Source organism: Miscanthus floridulus, unplaced genomic scaffold (genome assembly GCF_019320115.1).
Source record: "Miscanthus floridulus cultivar M001 unplaced genomic scaffold, ASM1932011v1 os_2217_2, whole genome shotgun sequence".
Taxonomy (NCBI): Eukaryota; Viridiplantae; Streptophyta; class Magnoliopsida; order Poales; family Poaceae; genus Miscanthus; species Miscanthus floridulus.
The window spans coordinates 4,380-29,448 of NW_027098163.1; the positions used below are offsets into that span (position 1 = coordinate 4,380).

Consider the following 25,069-nt stretch of genomic DNA (forward strand, 5'->3'; position numbering starts at 1 on the left):
CAATATGGGAGCAACTGCTCTGTAAATGCTGTGTGCACGAGCACAAGACAGCCGGCACATAGAAATGCAACATATCACATTAACACTAAGCCTGTTCACATAAAAAGCGATAAGATATCATGCATTTTCGTGCAGCTGATCTTTCAGTAAAGAACTCCCGCGCTCATTAGTTTTTAGTTAGCAACATATCACTTGCAGCAATTGGCTTTTGATATATTACCTTCTTGTATTAATGCCATTGATTTCCTGGTGAAAGCAAAAGGCATCCTTCTCCTGCGCTTCTTTCGTCTCTTGCAAACAAAATGCAAAGATCAAAAGAAAAGGCACAAGGAGCATAAAGAAAACTAATAATGATGATTTTTTATTTTAAATTTAAATCCAACGCACTGGACATTGTTTACAACGTACCAATCTGGAATATTTTACATACAGAAGTTCCAAAGGTCAAACTGGTGTAACCAATAAAAGCCAACACGCCACACCTTACGATGCAGGCAGATAATATTTGCTTTTATGATCAATCTGGATGGTGTTAATCCTGCAACAAAATTTCTATGATGGACCACAAGGAGAAACCTTATCCACTTAAACCGGCACCAAGCCTGCTAAAGAACACTATCAGTCGCTGCTAGACACCGAGAAGATGTGATACTTCATGTCCATGTCACCTCACCTCAGAAGACATCTGACCTCGGGGATTCAGGGTGAAGCATAACAGTTAGTACACACAGGAACCCAAGCAAGTGCTTCTAGATCAGCCAAAAAGCCCGGGGTTGCCTATGTTCCCTTGCAGTTCTTTCAAACGTTGCTCTTCCAGAGGATCAGGACTCTTCAGATACCGTTTGGTACGCCTGTGTATTTTCAAATTATATACGGAAAATCAATTTTGGCTGGATGAAATAGAACCACGTAACATTGGGCCAACGTGGAAGAGAAGGTTAAAAATTTACCTGTCAAGTTCATTAAGAGCAGGGAATGTTGGCATGAAGTCCTTTGATTTAGGCAGAGGAACTTCAGAGAACCATTTGTGCTTCAGAGCGTCGTCTGCTGATATACGCTATACGAGAGAAAGAAGTGTGATCAGACTTGTATGCATGATGATAATAAGAATCACAAGATCAAATGCCAACTTGAGAGTAAAAATTGCACCTTATCAGGGTCATAAGTTAGCAGTCTGTTCAATAGATCAAAACCAGCTTCAGACAGGATTGGTCGCCCAGAAAAAGACGCAGCTGGGAACTTATCCCTTAGCCTATTATACCTGACAATAAGAACAAAAAAAAAAAGATGTTCTGTCATACAAAAATGACACTCAGTAAAAGAACGACAAAAGTATAAATGTAGAGACACTTACGGTTGTTTGACAAAATTTACTTTCACACCTGGCAATTTAGCATAGCCAGGCCAAATCTTTTCATTAGGTGTGCCAAGTGTTCTAAATATCTGCCAAAGAAGCAGCTTCAACATGAGATATCATCGATAAAAGTTTATATCAAGAGCTGCCTGACTAGGAGTTCAGAGCAAATTAAATACCTTATCTAGCTGTTCAAACTCGGTTTTTCCATTGAATAATGGTTCTTTGGCAAGAAGCTCAGCCATTATACAGCCCACCGACCACATATCAATAGCGGTAGAATACTCCTTTGTTCCTAACAACAATTCTGGGGCCCTGTAGCCACAAGGAGCAAGAAAGGTGAGTCCTTGGTTGACCAAACAGAACTCTCAACTGAATAACTTTAGAAGAAAACCAAAACACTGCTGAGGAATCTGATGTTGTCCGATGACCTACCTGTACCACAAAGTCACAACCAGTTGAGTATAAGGTTTTAATGGGCTCCCATATTGACGAGACAGTCCAAAATCACATATTTTTAACTCACCACGGTTATTCAGCAAAAGATTTGAGGTCTTCAGATCCCTGTAAAAAAGCTGGTCATGTATCAACAACACAATAACAGATTCAAGACTATATGTGAACAGAAAAAATAAGGTAAACAATAATTACCTATGAAGTACCCAATTGTCATGTAGATATTTTACACCCTCTAGCAGCTGAAGCATCAAACATTTGACCTCGCTTTGGGTATATGGTTGTTTCATGGTCTCCATGACACCTTTAACATCATGTTCCATGTACTCCATAACCATAAAAATACTATCTAGACTACTCCCAACTACTACTTCCTTAACATCCACAATTGAAGGATGGTGGAAAGACAAGAGGATATTTATTTCCCTAAGAGAGGTTAATGGGAAACCTTCTCGCTCCTTCTCCATCTTTACCTTCTTCAATGCAACAATCTCACTTGTCTTCTTATCCCTTGCTCTGTATACAACACCATATGTGCCCTCGTTAATTTTGTTGAGCCTCTCAAACTCATCAACACTTCTGCAACCTTGAAGCATATTGATACACCTGTGCGGTGGCTTCTCTGGTTCAGGGGTTTCAGGTCTGCGTATTTCATTGTCTGAGTCAGTATCTGACATATGGTTTTCTGTATCACTGTCACTAGCATGCTCCCTGTCGACATCCATATAGTCATCTTTAACGACCTCAAAATCTTCTTTCTCATCATTACCCATTTTCCCTGAGTCAGATGACCTAGACATTGTCCTTCCTCCGGAGACTTCACCAGGTTCTGGACTTGCTCTTTTCCACTGCCCTGCCACAGAGGGGTCTGCAGGAGAAACACTTTTCTTCTTCATTGGAGCTGCCCCATCTTCCTCATCATCATTAGCATCCCGCCCATCTTGAAGTCGATATGTTCCTCATTGTTGGATACTCCTCTTCCAGCTCTGTCACCTTATTCACCTCATGTTCCGGCAACTGCAAAGCACTCTCTGTACCAACAGTAGGCTCTGCATCCATAGGTGACCTTCTCCACAGCCAACCTCAGTGGGCTGTGGTCTTGCGGAGGCAGTGGCGGTGGCGGAGGGAGCTCAGAAGGCACAGGTTCTACCACTTTCTTGTCCCTGGTTGCATCAGAATGTGGTGGCTTTGGGCTATCCCTGTCCCAAATTATGGGTGAGAATTTCCTCTTCTTGCTCGGCGACGAGATCCCTGAGTCTACTGCCACATCGCCCTCCCTGATAGAACCGGGCACGCCATTCTCCCTCCCTCTATGCGGCCTCCCACCGGAGTCATCAGATGCGCTACCGCTCAGCACCTCGCCAGGCTCACGGTCACCAAGCCTTCCCGCGAGGCGGCTCCTGGGCGGGGGCGAGCGTCGGCGACCGTGGTCGTTGGCAAAGTCTCTACCACCCCTGCTGCGCCCGCCATCGTGGCGGCGGTCCACGTCGCGGTGGCGGCCGCCGAGATGGTGGTGCTGCTCCTTGCTCCTCCTGGAGGCCTCCGCGTCGAGCTCCCGCTCCCTCGCCTCGTAGTCCCTGTAAACCCCATGGCGCCCAGCGGCCATGAGCGAATCGAACGATTCCGCAACAGGAAAACCCTAGATCCGTACCAAAAACCTGAAAAAATATCGGCGTGATGCGGACCAGGGTGGGTTCGGATCTGGCCTTGGATTGAGCGGCCGCGTGGGCGCCGGTCGCCGGTCGCCAGGCCGCGCGGGGTGGCGGGCGCGGAGACGGTGGCGGCGAGAACGGTCGGGAAGGCAGCGGTGGAAGCTGGGTTGGGCGGCGAAGCGAATAGGAGAGGAAGTGGGACGGAGGCGACTGCTGCTAGGGCGGCCGCTCCGCGTTGTTACGGGTCGGCTCCATGCATTTTTTTCCTTTTCGGGCCTTCTGAGAACCCGCGGGCACCGTGCATACCTGTGGTTTCGTGAGTGGATGACGGGTAGGGCTGCGCGTAGGGATGGTTGCGTGGGTCCAGGATGTCAGTTAAATGATTGAACACGTGCTTTTAAGACGCTTTGGACTGGGCCGCTGGTTGTTCAGAGATAATGGGCCAACGATCGGATTTTTTTTCCATTTGTAACCAAGCAAGAAGCATATAAGACATTTTCCTCAAAGTAGAAAAAAAAGAGAAGCACATAAGACATCAAATTGTGCTAAAAAAATATGTAAGTATGTAAGACATCAATGGAAAAAGATCAGGCAAAGAGACACGAAGAAACAAAGCACTGGAGTGCATCACCGGTCCTTTCAGATTTGTAGCACTGGAGCTTAGTGCTCAGCAGTCAGCACTCAGCAGTACAGAGGGCAAAAGAACGAAGACCCATCTTACCTCCCGGTGGTCACCGGAGACCACACCATAGGAGTTTGGGTGAAAGAGATGCTGGAGAAGACAAAGTGGGAGCGTGAGCTTCTTAGTACATCAGGAAAAATACTATTATCAGGAATTTACATTGCCTACCTCAATTTAAGCTTTCGCATTTACTTGCTTTCTCTAGGTTTTTTGCTTAACCTTTTAGCTTACTAGGTTAGTTGATAGGGTCGAAACCTACAGTGCAAAACTCTTTTATATTAGAGATAGCGCAACACTTAGCAAAATTTTTAGTGCATATCTAGATATATATTTTGTATAGATTTTGATAAGTAGGTTTCAGAGGCTAATAGTTTTTTAAGTTGTCTGATCCACCTCATCTTAAACGTCACGATCCCTATAAAATAGTTTAGTTTTAATGATGTGGCTCACTATTCAAGGGGGCTATATAATGAATTTGCGAAGCTCAAGGTTGTGTTTTTCATGCTAGGTGACAGAAACTACCATAGAAAAAAAATGAGCCTTTTACCTATGTGTCATTATAAAAGATTGAAATTATCTGTGTACCATTGAAATTTTTAAAAGTTCTCCAGTACCCTTGCACGAAATTTCTTTTCCCTGCGTGCCACTTCCGTCTAATTTACCGGTAACAACAGCTAACGGCCAACCGAAAAGACGATTTTGCCCTTAGTGGTAGAATGCATCAAAATTTTGATTTTTCCCTTGGTGCCACTGTAACCGTCTGTGTTGAAAAAAAAAAAAAACTTCACTTTTTCATTTTAGCTCCGGCAACATCTCAGCGGCTGAGAAGCGCTCCGGCTGTCGGTCCCCTTGCTCGGCGTGCCGCGTGAGCGAGGAGAGAGATTACCTGTTAGAGTCAAAGCTGGTTTTCTTGGTTCCGTGAAGCTCAAGGTTTGGAGTAGTACTTTCTTTGTTTTAGTAAATATAGTCATATACTGAATTTGTTTTCTGTAATACGGAGGAATGGGTTCAAGGATGTTTGTGTCAATGATTGTTAGGTTCCATGGAGCAGGTTGGGACAAGAGCCAGTTTTGGTTTATCTTGATCGAATTTTTATACTAGCTGAACCAGCAACACAAGTTGAAGGTTGCAGCGAGGATGCTGTCCAGGAAGCAAAAAGAAGTCGAGTTAGGGTAATAAACTTCTGATGACAGCTAAGTGATTTTTGCAATTAATGTTGGATCCATGCACATACTGATTTTTTGGTTTACACAGGAAATGGAGATCAAATTGTTGGAGCGCCAACAGCAACTGCAATCTGAACTAGTATGTGCCAGTACTGTTTCTATGTGTAGTTGGGATAGTCAAGAGGAAGAAGAAGAGGGAGTCGGAAAGAAATAGAAACTTTAGCTAGGGTGCAGATGCGAAACTCGTGACTCATATGAACAGGTGTGAACAATGCTAGTTGACTACGGGTTGATTAGTGAAAGGTCCATGGTGCCTAGTGCAAAGTGCTTGTTTCTGGCTTTTCTTTTTCTTTTATTTATTACATATAATAATCGGCTGAAATTTAGAAAATCCATAGCAAAGCGTAGAAAAATGCTTAAAATGGAAAATCCAGTTTTGTTGAAAAATGGAAATCTAGTTTTACTAAAATGAAAAATGCATATCGATGATAAATTTGGACCTCTTTTATGTCTGAATGTACTTAATTTAAATACTTATTTTGGCTGTCGCAATTGTCAAATTTTTTGGATGTATCGCAAATTTACTGTATTTATTAGAATTTTTATGTGCACATATACAAGTTATTACAGTGAATTTTTTTATAGCGGTATAGAGGAAAAAGTGAAGTTTTTTTTGCAACACAGACGGTTACAGTGGCACCAGGGAGAAAAATCAAAATTTTGATGCATTCTACCACTAAGAGGCAAAAATCGTCTTTTCGGTTGGCCGTTAGCTGTTGTTACCGGCAAATTAGACGGAAGTGGCACGCAGGGAAAAGAAATTTCGTGCAAGGGTACTGAAGAACTTTTAAAAATTTCAATAGGTACATAGGTAATTTCAATCTTTTATAATGACACACAGGTAAAAGGCTCAAAAAAAAACGGTGGCATCGTCATCACTAGGTACACATGTTCATTGTCTTGCTTGGATGTCAGAAGCAAGAAGATTATCTTGTTTTTGCCGGTTGAGATGGACAAGGTGTGATGCTATTTTTTTTATTTTCATATCTCCTATACAACTAAAAAGAACAAAGTGTGGACACCGTTTTGGTACGACAATTACCTTGGTTCGTCCGTCTGCCACCCCATGCGATCGATCCCACCTCCCGTGCTGTCTAACGGGCGAGCGAGAAAAGAAAATGCACGATAGAAAAAGAAACTGAGGCCACATGCATGGAAGAAAACAATAATCATGCATGAAACAATAATCATGCATGGAAGGAAACATCAATGGTCCTAAATAAAGATGGCAACGGGTAAAATCCGCGCGGATACTAGCCCTAGATATCCATACCCGCGAGTAAAAATTCGTGCCCGCGCCCGCGCCCGTTAACCGTCACGGGTAAAAAACCATGCCCGTGCCCGCTATCCGCGGATATCACATGCCCGCGGGCACACCCGTATACCCGCAAAAATGAAGCAACAAAACACCCAACCATATCTTAATAGCAAGTAAGAAACAATATATCAAAAAATAAACGTCTATATCTCAACATTAGATAAAGTCATTGTTCGCCTAAACGGCCGTTTAGCCCGTTTACACACCGTTTAAACGCTACACGGTGGTACACCGTTTCCGTTTAATCGGTTGTTTTGACCGTTTAAACGGCCGTTTTTCCCGTTTAAACACCCGTTTTGCCCGAATAATAGGCTAAACGGTAGGTGACCGACTGTTTACCGTTTAGCGTTTAGGATAACACTGGATAAAGTATGACACATTGATCATATAAGAGTAATCAAAAGTACGTCTACATTAGTGTATCTCAAGTCATCACAAATTAACACAAATAAAGACATACAACCGTATATAGACTTGTAGGGTCATTGGCGCGAGTCTAGCGGGTTTGCGGGTGCGGATATCATTTTTCCATGCCCACGAGCAAATATCCATCGGGTTTAGAATCACACCCATGCCCGTGCCCGTGGGCACAAACTTAAACCCATATCCATGCCCATCGGGTTTTCTATCCGCGGGCAGGCGGATATTTTGTGCCCGTTGCCATCTTTAGTCCTAAATAAAAGATGTGCAGATTATATATGGTGAGACTGGTAAACCTTCTGCAATTTCCTAAACGAATATTCCCACCATTAGTATATAGGTCAATTCCTCTACGTTTCTTCGTGCTCCCATTAGCATATAATATGAAAGTATTGTTGTGTTCATCACCACTTCCAGTTGACTACTCCCATTAACATATACTTCCTCTACCCCAAAATATAAGTCGTTATGGGATACGTGTAAGTCAAACTTTCTCAACTTCAACTAGACTTATAAAAAATACGTTCAATATTTATATCACAAAATAAGTTTATTATAAAAATATATTCAATGTTCTATGTAATGATACTAATTATGTATTATAAATATTAATATTCTTTTATATATAATTGGTCGAAGTTAAAAAAAATTAACTTCTCAGGAAGCGAGAATGAATTCTATTTTGGGACAGATGGAGTATATGGAAGCAGTATCGAAAATATTTTAATAATCAAGTTCGTCTCTGTCTGATTGGTAAGCTTAGACATCATAATGGCATAAAAAATTTCGACTCTCATGGACACTCTTATCGATCAGTGCAAAGCATCCCATTCCTACAGCATACACAAATGGCAACCTTAAAGTTACGATATTTTCTAAGAGTGGATAATAAAGACCATCTTAGACGTTCTGGCATTAGAGTATATATATGTAGACACATAGACATTGTGGTGCAAGTGAGCAGCCAGCAGAAGTCGAGAGTCAGGGGTGTTTGGATCCTAGGACTAAACTTTAGTCCCTGTCACATTGAATTTTTAGATATCAATTAGAAGGACTAAATATGAGTTAATTATAAAACTAATTACATAAGTTGTGGCTAATTCGTTTGCCAGCGCCGTGTACAGGATGGTATGGAGATGTAGTGGACTTATTCATGGATTTGTTGGCGCACGAAAGAAATAGATATAAAAAATCTCTTCCTGCCAGGTATAAAAATGATCTTAGCCGCATCACGGAAAAATCTACACATTAGAGTTTGTAAGCCGCGATAGCCACGCTCTCTGTGACTGTGTAAATTTTATAAACTTAGCTTTTTGGATTAAATATCACTTTAACGTCGGTTATATACTTTTACAGTATTGTTATCTTATCGTGCGATCTGTGTGTTTTTAGTATAAAAGTTTAGTTGTCCCGTAGCAACGCACGGGCACGAACCTATTTGCATATATACTCGAACATGTGTGTACATGATTATATGGAGATACAGCGAAACTTATTCATGAATTTATTGGCGCATGAAAGAAATGGATATCGTAGAATTCTTTTTGCTGATATAAAATATTATCTTAGCCGTATCACGAAAAAATCTATACAGTAGAGTTTGTGAGCCTGCGACGTCGCGCTCTCCATGACTGTGTTAATTTCACGAACTTTGCTTTTTGAATTAAATGTCACTTTGACGTCGGTATTTAATTTAACAGTATTGTTATACGATCCGTGTGTTTTTAGTACAAAAGATTTAGTTATTCCTGTAGCAACATACGAACATACTACCTAGTAAAATAAAAGATCAAGGTTGTTTCACCTGCATCTTATGTGAAGGTGTAGGAAACTCTTCTTTATAGATCATCCTCATTCATGTTACTTGACAAGAGACTCGCACGTTGCACTCTGTTTACGGGACTTAGAGATTAGTGTTTGTTTATACTGGACTTGCACTTTTCATTGGTCATTTCTATTCAGCAAGCAGAATTGAATGTAGCAAGTTTGCATTGTACATGTACTTCAAAGGTATATTTGTAGAAAGAGGGAACTATCTATTACTACCAAACGATGCCAAATGCTTAGTAATAATTTGGAGCTGAAACACTAAATCAAATTATCACATCTATAGTAGACTCTAGAAACACGTGTGTGGTATTTGCTATCGTTGAATAGATGCATCAAAGTTTAGCTATAAAAGTTTTATGATTACTAGATAATACCCGCGCGTTGCTCCGGGAATTTTGAGTGTCGTAAATGAGAAAGTTCTATGCGATAAGGAATAGTGACATCATGAAATAAACATACGCACATTTTAGAGATTGGTATGGCATGTTGAATGGCGATTGAAAACAAATCACATCATAAAAATTCATGTGATGTTGGAAAACAAAGCAATTCGGATAGGATGATAAAATATATACACATTTATGATAAAATATATACACATTTATGAATGCAGGGAACTCTCACCTTTGAGAATTGGTGGAAATGAACAGAATGGTGTTGCATTACAGTTACACATTAGGATAGAGAACTCCAAGCTTGCTTGACATGGAGTCACGGACGATGGTGCCAAATTGCCTAGAAGGTCAGATCAACCGAAGCCAGAGAGTGGAGACCGAACAATGTATTACTGTGTAGCTAGTTTTCTAGTAGTTTTAGAAATATATTCAATTCAAAGACTAGGAAATAACCAGGGAGTGAATCAGTGAGTTAATGAAATACTTTGAAATAGAAATGCTACCAAAAATCTATAAACTCTATAAAGCAAAATCCCACTGGCTATTTCTCTAAATAAGCAAGCTGTCCATGTACGGTTTTTGCTAAAAAATACTGCATGAGCATCATACTTGTCTGTGAGAGTGTGTAATATAGGGTATAAAGTAATGTAAATAACTTGAAACGTTCGTCGGAAACACGAAACAAATGCTACATTTCATGTCACTTTATATCGCTTAGGGTTCTAAGTAAATTTTTATCGAACAAAAGTGCAATAGAATGCTTATGCGAGATTTTGATATAGTTCGTAGTGCGAACTTCGTAGGTGACAGTGAATACCCGTGGTCGGGTACGAGAGTCACTAGCTAGCTTAGTGGGTAGCTTGGAAACCGAAAGTGACGCGAATCCGAACGAATGACGTAGTCGTTTCTTAAGTCGGAGAGGTGTCGACGAAGCAAAGTTCGGGCATTTTTAGAGGAGGATTGGGTTAAGCCATGGCAAGGTGTTTTAGCTTAGATTGATAGCCCTATATACCCTCTGGAGCATAGACCAACTGGTTTGACATTTGGAGCATCGGGTTCGAGTTTTGAGCTACTTTAAAAAGCGTGCACGACACATTGTTCATCTCCGGGCGCGGTCACCACTTCGGCTCGCCCTGGCACCGCCGCTGGCCTGACCAGCACGCCACGTGCATGGCCCCTACGCTGCCGCGCTGGCCGCCTTTCCGCCCCGCTCTGGCGCAGCTTGTGCACGTCGTACACGCCCTGATGCGCTGCCCGCCCGACGTCGCCGCTCGCTGGCCGTCCGGCCATTACTGCCGCTCAGTCCACACCGCTGTTGCGCGCTTGGCTTGCAACTCGCGTGCACACACGCATGCACTAGGGTCCAGCAGGACTGAATGTTGCCTCCTCCATCCCATCTGCCTGCGCCACTACCCGACGCCGCGCCTGCTTGCGTGTTCGGCTCGTCCAAACCGACGTCGCCACTCGCCCGAGCACGCTCACGCGCATCGCCTACACGGCCTTCACTGCTCCCGTTGACGTAGCGTAGCTGCACATGCGTGGGACAGCTGCCTCACTGCGCCTCACATCCATATCCGCTGCCACGCTCAGCGCCGAGCCAAGCCGTCCTAACCTCCCTGTTTCGCAGTCGCCGTGTCGTCGGAACCGCCCCCTCCGATTTCGCCGTAGTGAAGCCACCACAGTGCAATTAACCCCGCCCTCAGTTCCACGGTGTATCCAGACACACAACCAACCCCACCTTGCTGTTTGTACCGCTACATAGTGCCCCAATTTGGGATTGCCGCGCCACCGGGTCCTTAAGACCGGACGGGTATGCGCCGTCGGCAATCCACGTATCCTGTGCATGTCTTGGAAATTTCTTGCACCGCTAGCCTTTACTCCAGCTGCTAATCGCCCTGCTCACCTCGGTCGAAGCTTTACCGCCGCCTAGCATTTCCTGACGCGGTCGTGCCATCGTCGTGCCACGCCGCACTGCCCGTGCGCACGTGGCCAACTCGGCTCGGACCATCTCCGAACGAACCACCGCCTCAAGGGGTTCCGTGGTGAGTCACTTGTACTCACTAGCTAACTCGCTTGCGCCGTTTTCGTTGTCACTCACTGGAACGCCCCCGCCGTGGCTGCAGGGTAACCGTCGACGTGGTCCGACCTCGCTTGTAGTGTCCCGGTTCACGTTTCCTTCGCCCGACGAGTCGCGTTCGCTCCTAGGTAAGAGTCGGCTCGGTAGTTAGAGAGAGGAAGGTCTGCTGTGGCCGGCGTATGCTGCCGGTGCCAGCACCGTCGCGCCGGAGCGCACGTGGGCGTCAGGGGTATCACCGTCTTGGAGATAGGAAATTTCGAGGGCGTAGCTGTAAAATAGTAGACACGCGGAACAGTGTGGTTAGCGCTCGGGTGATTACAGGATAGTCCGGAGGCGTTTTTGCATTTTTACCGGCGCGCGCGGATCCTTCCCGCCGCGGGCCGTTGTCCGGCTAGGCCACGCCCGCGCTTGGGCCACGCTACGCGCGCACGCCCGTCGCGTCGTTGTGGGCCGAGCCACGCGAGTTGGGCCGCAAGTTAGGAATTGGTTTCTTCAATTTAGTTATGAGCCGACCTTTGATAAATTATAGTAAATTCTGTAGATGTCCAAAAATAGTGAAACCAAGTTTGTTAGGTTCGTAAAATTACCATCTACCTGTTAGTGTAGTTAGATTACAGTTAGTTGTGTCAATGGTAGGTTCATAAATTCAAACTAGATGTCTTAGTATTATGTAGATTAATATTTATAGGAATTTTTGTGGTAAATTGGTGTTAACTATAGCTATAAAAATTTTAAAGTAGGCTCACTAGATTATTAGGTACTTGTTGTAAATTTTGTAGCCCTAAAATAAGTTGATAAGTAGAGTAGCTATTATTTTTACTTTATCGTATGTAGTGTAAATCAACATTAGGAGTATGGATATCTGTAGTTGCTATAATAATGAATGCCATACTTCATGCTTGTTAATAGTAGCAATAGATAACTTAGTATCGTGGTCGGTAGCACTAGCTTAGTAGTTGGACAGATGTACTTTCATTTTAAGAGTTGCTGTTGCTATGTTACTAAGTGTTGCATCATCATTTCATGCATGTAGGTCACGAGTTAGTAGAGTTCGTGCCCGTCGACGACCAGGAGTACGAGGAGGTAATTGAGGAGTACGAGGAGAAGATCCTTATGCAGGAGGGAGCCCCGGAGCCTGTTGGTGCTGACCTTACTGACTCGTTGCCTACCCAAGACAAGCCCCGGTGCATAACCTCTATTTTAATGATCACTAAATATATATATGTGATGTGCATTTAAGTTATAGGCATTTTATAGAAACTACATGCATAAATATATCTACTCATGAGTCATACTAGTACAGGTTGAGTAGCTGCTATGTACAGGATATCGGTAGCGTGAGTAACCTGTCGTTACTCGCAAATAGATGATAAAATATGATCACTCATGATAAGATGGTAGAAAAGAAAATGGTGATCGGGTAAGGATGTGATTTGGGTATTGGTGGATGTAAGGGGTTGTGCCCTACGGCCAACAGGGCATAGCTCGGTTACACTTTTTCTCTATCTGAGTTGATTAAGGACCGGTCATTGCATAAGGCATCGTGGGCAAGTTAAAGATCTATTGTCCCGAGCACATACTTAGGTATGGGCGCAGGGAAGACTTATTGCTCTCTTGTCATGGATCCGGCTCTTTCTGGACTGACTGATTGGAGGCGGAGGTGGTGGAGGTCCTTACACCGCGCTAAGTCCGGGACTCAGGAGTGGAGGCTTGGAGTCCAAGTTTGGACGGGGACTTGGACACCCAGGACAGGAGGGTGATGGGTTGGTCCTGCTTATGCCTGGGGTACAAGCAGGGCGTGTGTTTTCGAGGCACCCAGCTGGGCATATTGGTTCGCGAATCGCCGCCGAGTCGGTATGACTTGCTTCGTGTTTAGCACCGTAGTAAGAACTGAAAGTTGAAAGGAGAAGAAATGAAATTGCTTACTCAACTCTTGCTTGAAAGTAGAACATGTGCTTATATAGACTGGTTAGATGATAACTTAATACGGCTGATAATAATAACATAAATAAGGATTCACTATTAATATTGCTTTCTGTCAAAAAAAAACCAGCAAACCATAAAGCTTATCATATTCCTTGGAGTTGGAAAATTATTCCCACTAGTCGGATAAGTCTTGTGAGTACATTGTGTACTCAGGATTTATTTACCCCTGTTGCAGGTAATGCATGAGAAATACCCTTGTGTGGAGGATTCTTCTGGTGGGCTCAGCCTGGATCCTCGTTCCTATCGCTAGATGTTTATTTTAAATTTCGTTGTTTATCATTCCGTGCTCTGACATTTGGTATTGTAATAATGTAATTTTAAGAAACTCTGATGTATGAAATGGACAAGTATTATAACTCGTTCTCATTATTGGATTCTTGGAAAAAATGTGGATCTTTCGGGTTCTCCCTTTAGGGTGTGCCCGATGGATACCGCCCATTGTAGCTTGCTTTCGGATGCTTAGTGTCTGATGGAAGACGAGCACCTCTGTAAACGTGTTATTTCGGACGGTTCTGCCACATCCACCTAATCAATCCACTATCTAATGCATTTATGACCAACTAACATTTGCAATTATAATCTACATGCCAGCAAGACACGTCATCCACTAACATGCATTTAGTTGTCCACGTCAGCGTGCCACGTCATTCACTAACATTAACTTATAATAATTGTTGATCCCTTTGTATAAGTAATTTTATTTCAAATTATCAGCAATTTTTGCGGCAACGCATGGGGTATTCACCTAGTATATTAAAAACATAAGTCACGACTGGTCGCCTCTTGCTTGCCACACTTTGTGAAGTTGCAGATTAAGCCATCTACCATACAAAACCTTGACATACAAAATGAATGATTGTTAAATAAGTGGTTGTTCATTAGGCAATGAAGATAGTTTGTGGCAACAATTACTCATAAATAAGTATGTCAAACAAAACCCTTTTGCATGTCAAAAAAATTCAGAGTTTCTCGTGTTCCGATGAGTTTGATGAGGGTGAAAGGTTAATTTCTAAAACTAGACAAGTTTAGGCTGGGAGAGGGAATCAAAATAATGTTCTGGGAGGATTCTTTTGTGTGTGTGTGACAAGGTTCTGGGAGGATTTCTGGCTTGGAAGAGCCCTACTTAAGTCTCAATATATTAACTTGTATAATACTCCCTCCGTTCTTTTTTACATGTCATATGAGGTTTGTCCTAAGTAAAACATTTGTATCTTTGACCATCGATAGAAAAAAAATATAAGTTCATGACATAAGATTTATTTTTTTAGATCCACTATAAGAAATACTTTCATAACATGTAACTCATATGTTGCGAAATTATAAGAAATTTTTTAAATAGATCATCAAAAATAATAATGTTTGACTTAGGACAAAACTAATGTGACATGTAAAAAAACAGAGGGAGTATATTTCAACAAAACCAATGACGTACCCTCTCTAATTGGTGCAGCCCGATGAGTGCCCTTACTTGCAACTCTTTTCTTCTAAACTACTTTTGACACTATACTACTTAATGTTTCTTTTAAAATGGTATTAGTAGGTAATAATCTGTTAGAGTGGCAACACCTAGTAGCAAGATTTTTGAAAGGTTGATTACAAGCATGAAGAGATGCTTTTTTCTACAATAAACTTCATGTATAGATATCTTGTCAACACATAAACATAGTTTTTTTTTCATAAAGTTTGGTGACTAAAGATACTGCTATTTTTTGTTACTAAAAAGAATGTTAGGTTATGCTAACCAAAAATACTTTAGCAAGAAGAAATTGGAACTAAAGCAAATTGTGTGTTTTTTCTCTAAGAAAGGAACAATACAACACATATTCTTTGTTTTTTTACATGCTAAAATTTCTAGAGAGCGGATCACTTTGTACTAGAATCACCCCCAAAGACGTCCATGATATTTTTTCACAAGTGGTACAAACAAGGGGTGTTACCAATAGGACGTGCGACCATTTACTCGATAATATGGCTAACAATAAATGAAGTCGTTTACTCGTTTTAACAAGTGTGGATTAAAGAAAAACAGGAACACTGGTTACACCAAAGGGTGCAATTACAACGAGGTGAATCCGAATAAACAACACATTCTCCAGGTCTGTTTGGTGTTAGAGGCAGCGACAATGTTTTGTTCTTTGATGGTCTTGTAATGTTAGAATTGAGTTTTTGGTGGGACACTTGTGTGGGTATTATATAATTTTTAAATTAGTTATCTGATGATTCTTATGGACACAAGAGATGAACAAATTCATTTTTATTGTTATCTAGAAAATCTTTGGCCTTTCAACTTTGCTATACTGAATTGAACCCGACGCTCGCAAGTGACTAGACAAATAAAAAAGTGGACCGGCCTGCGAGAAAACAGTAAAACACTCTAGCCGGAAGAATATAATTGTGAACACCAAAGTATTTTTGAAGTATTGAAAGTGCAATCAAGCCCTAATTGTGTGTTTTGGTGATAATGACTATGTAATTAGAGGATTAATGAGATTTATCGAGATGACAAGCAGGGAATCTAGAATTGAGAATGTTATACGAAATGGAGGCGCCCCCAATTATAAATGATGAAGGCTTGAAATTCAAAGGAGGTTTAAATTCTTTTATATTTCGAATTTGAGTATAGAAACGTTGTACTATAAATGGAACATAATAAACTTGCTAAAATGTGCAACCAAGTGCTCAATCTTATACACATGCGTCTTCATTTTGCTCAGCCAAGATAGCTAGTTTTTCAACGTTTTTCACCTTTGATGTCTGGCCTGGTGCGGCAGTGCCGCGTCTGAAGAGAGGCACTGTCGCAGTGCGGCACTGCTGCAGTTGAGCCACAACATTGCCACGACTTGATTGACCGTTGGGGGTTGAGGGTATTTATATCTCTCACACACCCCTCCAACGGCTCTTCTTCTTCGTCTAGTCATTCAGACCGATGCTAACAGCTCTTTGCTTATTCTCTCTCTTCTCCATTGGTGACCTTGAGCTTCCAAGCATTCCTTTGTAATTTCCCCATTAATCCTTGAGAGAAAAGCCTCCAAACCTCGATTGGAGAGCAAATCCACTAATTCCCAAAGCTTAGGAGCACTTGGTTCGCGTTTTAGCCTGTGGATTGTGTTTGTTACTCTTGGAGCTTGCTCCTAGCCGGCTAGAACATCGCCCGTGAAGCTTACCAACTGTGTGGCAGCCCCAGGTGGTTTGTTACCATCTCTTAAAGCTAGTAAACTCACTTCTCATCTCAAGAGTTAACTTTCTTAACTTGAGATCGAGGAAGGGTTACAAAGCCCTAAGCCTTAGTGGCTAAACTCAATAATGTGGACTTAGGCAAGCCTTAGTGGCGAGCTGAACCACGGGATAAATATTGTATGTCACATTGTGCTTGATTTACTTCCATTGCATTTCATACTGTTGTTGAGGTGATTTATAGGGTTCGAGGTCGATCTACTTGCATACACTTGTGCTACCACTTCTAGCTATCGATCTATAAACTATTCACCTACAGAAAGTTTAGTAATTTCTCTGATCTAAGTTTCTATTCATAGATTTTGAACTGTGCCTCGAAGTTGTCTACAGGTACGGCAGTGCCGCTGTTCTAGTCCGGCAGTGCCACAGCTCGGCAGTGCCGCGGTTTGAATTTGACGTTTGCTCAAGTTTTGTTTTAACGTGCATATTCACCCCCTCTAGGTTGACCAGAGATCCTACAAGTATTGGAAAAATACTATGATTTTACAAAATATCTTGGTTTTTAAAAGCTACTAGGTGTTTGTATGCAATAAATCTCGTAGTCTCTGAAATTATAGTTTTATCAAAACTGTAGTCTTTTTGGAGTTTCGAAACTCCACTTATGACCTTTTTTTTATAAACCACAATTTTATGTCTCTTTAGTTTATAAAACCATAGTCTTATGATACTATAGTTTTTAAAACCACATCATCAAACATTCAAGTTTGAGGCTGTGTTTGGATGAAAGGATTTTTGTAGGAAAAGTGGAGGAAACAAAAGCAGAGGAAAGGAAGATGAGAGGAACGTTTGGAACAAAGAAAAACTCCAATTCCTTTCCTCTGGAATACTATACCATCTTCAAACTTTCACAGGAAAAGAAACATCTGTCCAGACCTCTGGTTTTCTCTTCCTATGTGGAAGTCCAAGGCAGCTGTGCATTACAATTCCTATGTTATAAATTCCTGTGTTCCAAACAGCCTAAATTTTCTGTTCCTGTGTTTTGAAATCCCGTATTTTTTCACTTTTCATCATACCTTATTCCTGCGTTTTTTCCCATTCCCGTGTTTTGGATTCCTTCGTTCCAAACAAGCCCTGAGATTAGGAAACGAACGGCCCAAAGTTAGCCCATACAAACACAAACACAGTGAGTGCCCCGGCCTGACAGTAACTTAAAATAAATAAGGTTTGAACCGAGATCAGTAACAGGTGGAGCCCACGTGTCAGCCGCACTTAGTTTGAATCTCGCTGCCAAACGACGCGGATCTCCAGCGAAGCAGTGCCCAAAAGCATTTTCTTCGCCTCTCTCTCTCTGGTAGTCCCGTGTCTCCCTCATCCCGCACCCTCACACCGACTGCCATCGGACGGCCCAGACTGGGCCGCGTGTTTTATTCAACGGCTACTGCAGCCCGCCGAACGCACATCCACCCAAGGCCAAAGCCACGAGGCCCCGGCCCCCGCCCGCGCCGCCTCCTCCCTCCTTCAAATTTGCGTAGCGTTGATTCCACGCCCTGACGCCCCCGTACCCAAATCTACTACCGACGCCCTCTCACAACGCTCAATCCAAACGCGAGCCGCAACCCTAACCCTAGCAACCGCGAGTGATGGCACGCCCGAGGGGTAAGAAGCGTACGGCGTCCCAGGCGGCCGCCACTGATTCGGTCGAGCCGGAGGCCGCCGCCGGTGCTTCGAGCAAGCCAGAGGCGGCGGCGACGGAGCCGGCAACTCGGGGGCAGGGGAAGCGCGTCAAGGCGCCGCCCAAGCCCAAGCCCGAGACGGACTACTTCCCCGAGAAGAGAAACCTGGTGAGTTTGTTTTCTAGGATGGCCTGGCTCGGGTTAGGTTTTTCGTATCCCCGAGTAGTGTTTTGGTCCTGATCTGATTAGCTTGCGGGCGGCTTCACTTTCGATTGTTGCTCTAGCGGCAAGATTTGCAGTGCTTTGATTGGTCGAAAAAACAGGGGATGATGGCTCCATTTTGCCGCTGGTGATGCTCAAATGTGGCATTCCATGGTTATGTAGGATTATACTTGGGTTTTACTATTGGATTCTCCTCATCTGAGTGCGAAATCGCAATGCAGTACTGTGGTGTTAGGAATTCGTTATTGATGAAAATTTTCAAATCTGTGTGCTTTGCTATGCAAGTGCAGTTTGATAGGTCAACATTTTCTTCTGTCCATTGGTTGCGGTTGATATATAAGTCTTGAGAACCATGTATGATTACCACTAAAAATTAGAACATGATGGCTTTAGAAGCATTTTCTCGCTTGTTGGCTCACCCAGGTTTATTTTTGGAAGTTACCATAACGATTTAGATTGTGTTTGACTGCCCTGTATGATGACGTTGCTATTTACTTTACGTGCATTCTGACTAATGATTTGTTGCTATGTTCAGGAGGATCTCTGGTTATCTGCTTTCCCAGTTGGTACTGAGGTTTGCTCCCATCCCTGCCTTCTTTAATTTGTAGTAGTGTGTATGTAAGTGATCCACATTTGGACATAGCTCACATCTTTTCCTTAACAACTTATATAACTTGCCATATTATCTGCAGTGGGAAAACATTGATAAGATAAAGGAGTTCAATTGGAGCTTCGAAAATTTAGAGGTATGGTGATCAAAGTTAATCTTTTAATCCATTTTGCTTTTTGAGTGCTTATTAGTTCCCCCTTCATGATGATATGTGGTTGTTGTTCGTGAACAGAAAGCCTTAGAAGAAGGGGGAGAGCTTCATGGGAAAACAGTTTATATGTTTGGAAGCACCGAGCGTAAGTGCACTTCGCTTTCAGCTACTTTCTAAAATTAATTTGCTGCCACTAGTCCTTGATGTATGTTTGTTAATCTTTGTAATATTTTACACCAGTGCTATCTTGGCTAATTTTAATCTCAATTTAATCTTGAAGAGCTATTAGTTTAGTAAATTCGACAATTCTATCTGCGCAAAACTATTTATGTGCTGGATTTATAAACTGGATTTTAGTATAGGCCATATGTTTCATTTGCTTACTAGTTTTATGAGCCTGCTGAATATTGTTCTACCCCTCCGTTCCAAATTATAAGTCGCTTTGACTTTTTTGGTACATCCATTTTGCTATGCATCTAGATATAATAATATGTCTAGAAACATAGCAAAATGGATGAACCAAAAAAGTCAAAGCGACTTATAATTTGAAACTGAGGGAGTACAAGACTAATTGGCTCCTGTTGTCATGCAGCCCAGCTATTGGATGTTAATGGAGAATCAAAGATAGTGCTTATTCCAGTCGTAGTTGTTGTAAGTTCTTGTCTACCCTCTTTGCTGGACAGCTATCCTGTGTGTATTTATTCCACAATTTGAGTTCCAAAACGTGCTATTAGAAACACGCCTATTGAAAATGCCCCCTGTAGTTCCACACCATCTTATGATGAACATCTAGCTCTTTCTCTATCACGGGATAACTCTGCTTTTATTGAAAGCAAATAAGGTTCACCGTACACTTGCTGGGGATACCAGCTAGCCTCTAGCCATAGAAGCAAACCACATAACTGCTGGACATGAAAATCTACTCATATAGGTCATAGATATGCCAGCTAAACAATTAAGAAATTCTGTTTGTACTTTTGCATTAGCAAACAATTCATACCATCTTTGGTGGGTGGGTGTTGTTTCCATTTTTTAGTACTATCAACTGCACAACATTGAAAATATATCAGCCTTTAAGATTAAAAATTGCAACAAACATTTTGAAAGTAAAAAAAAGGCAAGAAACTTAATCTACCTTGTCCATTGATATTACCAATGGAACTATATTTTGGTAGGCAGATTTAGTACATTAAATCATTTTTGTTCTTTAACAATATTGGTGCTGTCCAGATAAAATTTTTTGGCTGGTGATATTTTCCTTTTCATTAGTGTTTTGACTCTAAAATGCAGTGACAAGTGTTGCTTTTTATATTTGCAGTTTATGATGGCTCGATCAAACAATTTGTTTTTGGGTCAAATATTTTGCTGTCTATCTCTGGGTGGTGTGGGTCTCATTTAACACTTGAACTCTTTCATTTTGCAGGTAGACTGCCCTTTCCCTCCATCAGACAAAATTGGCATAAACTCAGTCCAAAGGGAAAACGAGGAAATCGTGCCAATGAAGGCGATGAAGATGGCATGGGTGCCTTATGTTCCACTTGAGGACCGGTACTTTTGTATTATCATGTTGAATGATATTTGCTGCTTATTGTTTGTTCTCCCAGGTCATTGCAACTCATTTTTCTAGCTTTGGCTTTGCTTTCTCTGCAGGCTTAGCAGGATTGACAGTTTGAAAACAAAAATATTCACTCTCGGATGCACGCAGCGAAGGTTAGTAATACGAATTTATGGTTCTGGAATTTCATGCTTTAGGATTTATATATTTGTGCTCATCCATTGTTGTGTTATATTTCCTTTTTTTAAGCACTGCTGTTGTTACCACTGGTTCAAATTACAAAGTCTCTGGTTTACACCTTTTGTAGGTCTGCGCTGAAGCATCTCAAAATTGAGAGAGTCAAGAAGTTTGATTACTGCATGCCTTGTAAGCTTAATCTCTATGTCAGTTAATTCATTGGAATGACAGTTGAATAACGTGGCCACAAAGAAACATAGTGTCTTCTAAACCCTTTAGTCTCTACTTAGTTGGCTGATTGTTGTGTTGTTTATGGCTTGAAATCAGCTTTTGTAATGAGTTTTGTGCTTGTTTTGTAGTTAAGTTGTAAAGTGTCCAAGCATGTTTTGTTATAAAAATGGAAAGCGTTGAGGTGGCATATAGTGTTCAATGACAACCTAAATCTATGCAGAAATCATAAGCTAGGTGGGACGGTGGTGCTCAGGAACCGTCTAGGTGGCTGAGGTCAACACCTTCTAAAACAGCACAAGCAATCATTTGAAATAACCTAACATTCCAGCTGAACTTTTATAAGCCCTACATGTGTTCTTGCATATTCACACATCGTCGAACTATTCTACTAATTATTAATTATAAGTCTGTAAGTCATTTAGTTTAAATATGTATGGCATTATCTGGTTTTTTGTTCTTTTTTTTTGAGTAATCTCCTCATCTCTGTATGAACCTTGTCTATCATCTCTGCAGACTATATGCCCCTGCAACCTTTTGAAGACGAGGATGACACAGTTATCAATTTCTTATATCCTCTAGAACCCCCGGTAAGATTCCTTATTTATTTCAGTGAGGAGTATTACTCACTGCCTCACTGTTGTTTCCTCTTTAACAATTTTATTAGTTGGCCCATCCAACATTAGTGTACTTGATGCCTCCTAATTTATGCTTGAGTTTTTTATTTCATATAGCTGTAGATTGTTGTCATGCATCACTGTGTTTACTTTGTGCTGCTTGCTGCAGATAGTAGATGAGTTCGACTGGGAAATGGATGATTACGAGGTTTGTGTTGAAATGTGTTTTGTTCCGCTCAATATACTAGAGTTGCTACCCATGAAAGTGCATCCGTGTTGAATGGCTTCAATGTTGTCTAACAGGATTTTGCAGATCAGAAACTTCAAGAAGGTAGCCTGCCAGAGGGTGAGAAAGAAAAATTCAAGGTACTGCATTTATTTTGTGCTTAATCTGTGGCTAAGCTAATCTTCAAGAATTGGTTACATTTGTGTCTTAAACTTACAGTTTTGTTGCCACATTTATTTGATAGGAGTTCCTCAAGGAGAAGGTTAGAGACAGGAAGAGAGAGCTGAAACAGGTTCACAATCATGGGAACTATTTATTTTATTCACAAGAGATTTGTTGCATTAGTATTCAATGTTTCCACAAACTTATGTAGGCTAAAGAAGCCAGGAAGAAAGCTATCGATGACATGGATCCTAAAATGAAAGAAGCATTCGAGAATATCAAATTTTACAAATTTTATCCTGAAAAAACCCCAGACACGCCTGATGTAAACAATGAAAAGGTATGCAGCGCTGCTGTTAAGCATTCCTCAGTTAAAGCATAACTGAATAGATTTAACTTTGTACCTATTGTTTTCTGCAGGCTAGGTACATCAACAGATACTACAGGAATGCCCATTATCTGATGTAATGGCTTTCCTGATGACCTGATCTCATGCGCTTGGCCAGCGTGTCACTTGAGGAGTTGATATCAAAAAAATTTTGAAACCCGGGGGAGAACAGTTTGGTGACATCTTCGAATGTGGTCTTACTGTTGTATTGTACTAGAGTTGCCCTCAGGCCGCAGATTTTCACCCCCTTGGGCATCTTGTTTTGCTGTACGGTGTATACAATCCTGCAGGATAAGATTATTGTGTAGCATTCAGAGGGTCAAGGTAGTTTTGAGACTAAACAAATCATTAAGGAACAATTTGTTCCCTTTTCATCATCTAAATAGTGAAGCTTCGGCACAGGATTCATGAGTTTAACATCGTCACAGCACAGCCTGATGGTTATGCTGTGACTGTTTTAACATCTGCTATGTGCAAGCTATGCAACACGATGTGATGTACAGAGAATCATGCTGTTCAGAGTAAATCGGATTCTATATGAAAGCAATCTAAAGTTCTACGCAAACGCAGTAAATCTGGGTTTCAGTGCTACTGCGTTCTCTGTACCGTGAGCCCACGCTCGCATTCCCTCGGCACAGGCGCCCAACCCCTATTTCCTCTGTCTTCTCCCCATCGGCGCCATACTCCTGCTCCCCTCCGTCGCCCTCATCATGCTCCGTCGCCCCCTTCGTCGGGAAGAAGCTGCTTCTGTCTTCGTTGCCACAGCGATTGGCTACTTCTCCATCTCGGCCAGGAAGAAGCAGCTTGGCGTTCAGCACCGCACCCGATGATCCGACTGCATAGTCGAGTTGTTTCCTATGAGTGTGTTTGATTGTTTTTAAAATGCCCTATGTGATTGTTGCTGGGAACTCCAACCGATTTATAGACCATTCCGGTTGCCAGGCCTATTAGTGTCACAAAACTAAAAAAAATATTACTATAATTGTTTCAGCTTGTATTCAGTTAAAAAATGAGTTATCATCAACCTCAGGAGTATACATGTCATTTCACACTTAGAAATGAGAATCTATGGACAATCATCCAGATTGCTAAACTTCTAAATACTTTAGACCGCAGATTCTTCAGGCTACAGCTTAAAAGAAAATGGACCGCAGAATCTTCAGACTTCAGATTAAAAGCAAGCCTTTTTCTAGTTTGGTTGCCTGTTCGGTTTATATGAGAAAACTAGATACATAAAGGATCTTTTGCTACTACCACATGAACAAATGCGCTCACAAAATGTGCAGAAATTCAGGATGGGTGAAGCTACATTAGCTTCTGAGCGAACATGAAGTATGTCTCCCTAACCATATGACGTCATGAGCATCCTGCATCCGGTTACTCGCAGTCCAGCATTCCCTTCCGCCCGCCCCCTCTCGCTCTGCCGGCTGGCGCCCGGTGTACGGCCATCGTCGGGGATCGAGACCTGGGGCCCACATGGTAACTAACCGACTCTAACAAACTAATCAGCTAACCGCCCAATGCCTCCCTTCGTCTACAAATACCCACGACGACGGCAATGCCATGCCACCTTCCAAACACGCGCACAATCCAAGAGCGACCGCGAGCGAACAAGAAGGAAGCCAGAGCACGAGAGAGCGAGAAGAGGAGAGGCAAGAAGTAAGGAAGGGGAAGAGGAGCGAAGGAAGGACCCGATGGCCGCCGACATCGGCTATTGGCTGGTGACCATCCCCGTCCGCGTCGTGCTCGGCGTCGTCCTCGCCGTCATCATCCTGGTCGTGATCGTCGTCGTTGCCTTCATCGTTTTCGTGTGCGCCACCAATCTCAGTGCGTGGTGGCGATCGCCGCGGATGCGGCTCCTCAGGCTCGGCGGCGTCACCACCCTGAGGCGGAGGCTGGGCTACCCCTGCACCATGTGCCGCGACAGTATGGAGGCCGGCGAGAAGGTCCGCACGCTCTCATGCGACCACGTGTTCCACTGCGGCGGCACCGTCAAGTGCGGGCTCGGCATCGACGCATGGCTTCTCGCTGGGAATGCCATGTCCTGGCAGTCCTGCCCAATCTGCCGCCAGGTTCCCCATCCCGTGCTGCCGTGGAAGCGGCCACCGCCATCGTCGCCAGCGCCGTCTTCGCCGCAGACGTCAGACTCGGACTCGGTGGAGGAGGAGGAGGAGGAGGAGGAGGAGGAGGAGTTGCTGTTCCCGTCGCACTGGTTCGACGAAACACTACCGGAGTAGGCGTCGCCATCGCAGTAGACACGCGTGATCGAGCTTGGATGCAATGGGGCGGTGTTGCATTGACGCGCGTCCTGTGGGGCGTTCTGGATCAGTTCTTGGAGAGGTTCTTGAAGGATTCTTTCGTCGTTTCTGTCTCTGCATTCTTGGAACTGATCGAGGGTAGTCTGGTGCTGCGTGCTGTCTGATGGTCTGGATTAGTTCTTGAAAGATTCCTTCGTTGTTTCTGGCATTCGCTTTCTTGGAACTGATCGAG

At 42.8% G+C, this 25,069-nt stretch overlaps 2 protein-coding genes, 1 long non-coding RNA gene and 1 pseudogene across 3 annotated transcripts; 3 read left to right on the forward strand and 1 right to left on the reverse strand.

Annotated features, from left to right (window-relative positions):
• Positions 1-341: 341 nt before the first annotated feature.
• On the reverse strand, positions 342-3,558 carry LOC136534709 (cyclin-dependent kinase G-2-like; annotated as a pseudogene).
• A 1,188-nt stretch (positions 3,559-4,746) lies between these two features.
• On the forward strand, positions 4,747-5,431 carry LOC136534710 (uncharacterized). The gene is made up of 3 exons (XR_010778791.1): positions 4,747-5,074; positions 5,182-5,316; positions 5,399-5,431. It is a non-coding gene; the product is annotated as an uncharacterized lncRNA (long non-coding RNA).
• A 12,634-nt stretch (positions 5,432-18,065) lies between these two features.
• LOC136534711 (protein HEAT INTOLERANT 4-like) lies at positions 18,066-22,980 on the forward strand. The gene is made up of 14 exons (XM_066527090.1): positions 18,066-18,411; positions 19,001-19,039; positions 19,158-19,211; positions 19,308-19,371; positions 19,819-19,877; positions 20,650-20,774; positions 20,877-20,936; positions 21,089-21,147; positions 21,703-21,776; positions 21,973-22,011; positions 22,107-22,169; positions 22,274-22,321; positions 22,403-22,531; positions 22,612-22,980. Exons 1-14 carry the CDS (start codon positions 18,211-18,213, stop codon positions 22,657-22,659), a joined length of 1,062 nt encoding a protein of 353 aa, XP_066383187.1. The 5' UTR covers positions 18,066-18,210; the 3' UTR covers positions 22,660-22,980.
• A 1,258-nt stretch (positions 22,981-24,238) lies between these two features.
• LOC136534712 (uncharacterized) lies at positions 24,239-24,816 on the forward strand. The gene has a single exon (XM_066527091.1). The coding sequence runs from the start codon at positions 24,274-24,276 to the stop codon at positions 24,814-24,816; it is 543 nt and encodes a 180-aa protein (XP_066383188.1). The 5' UTR covers positions 24,239-24,273.
• Positions 24,817-25,069: the final 253 nt, after the last annotated feature.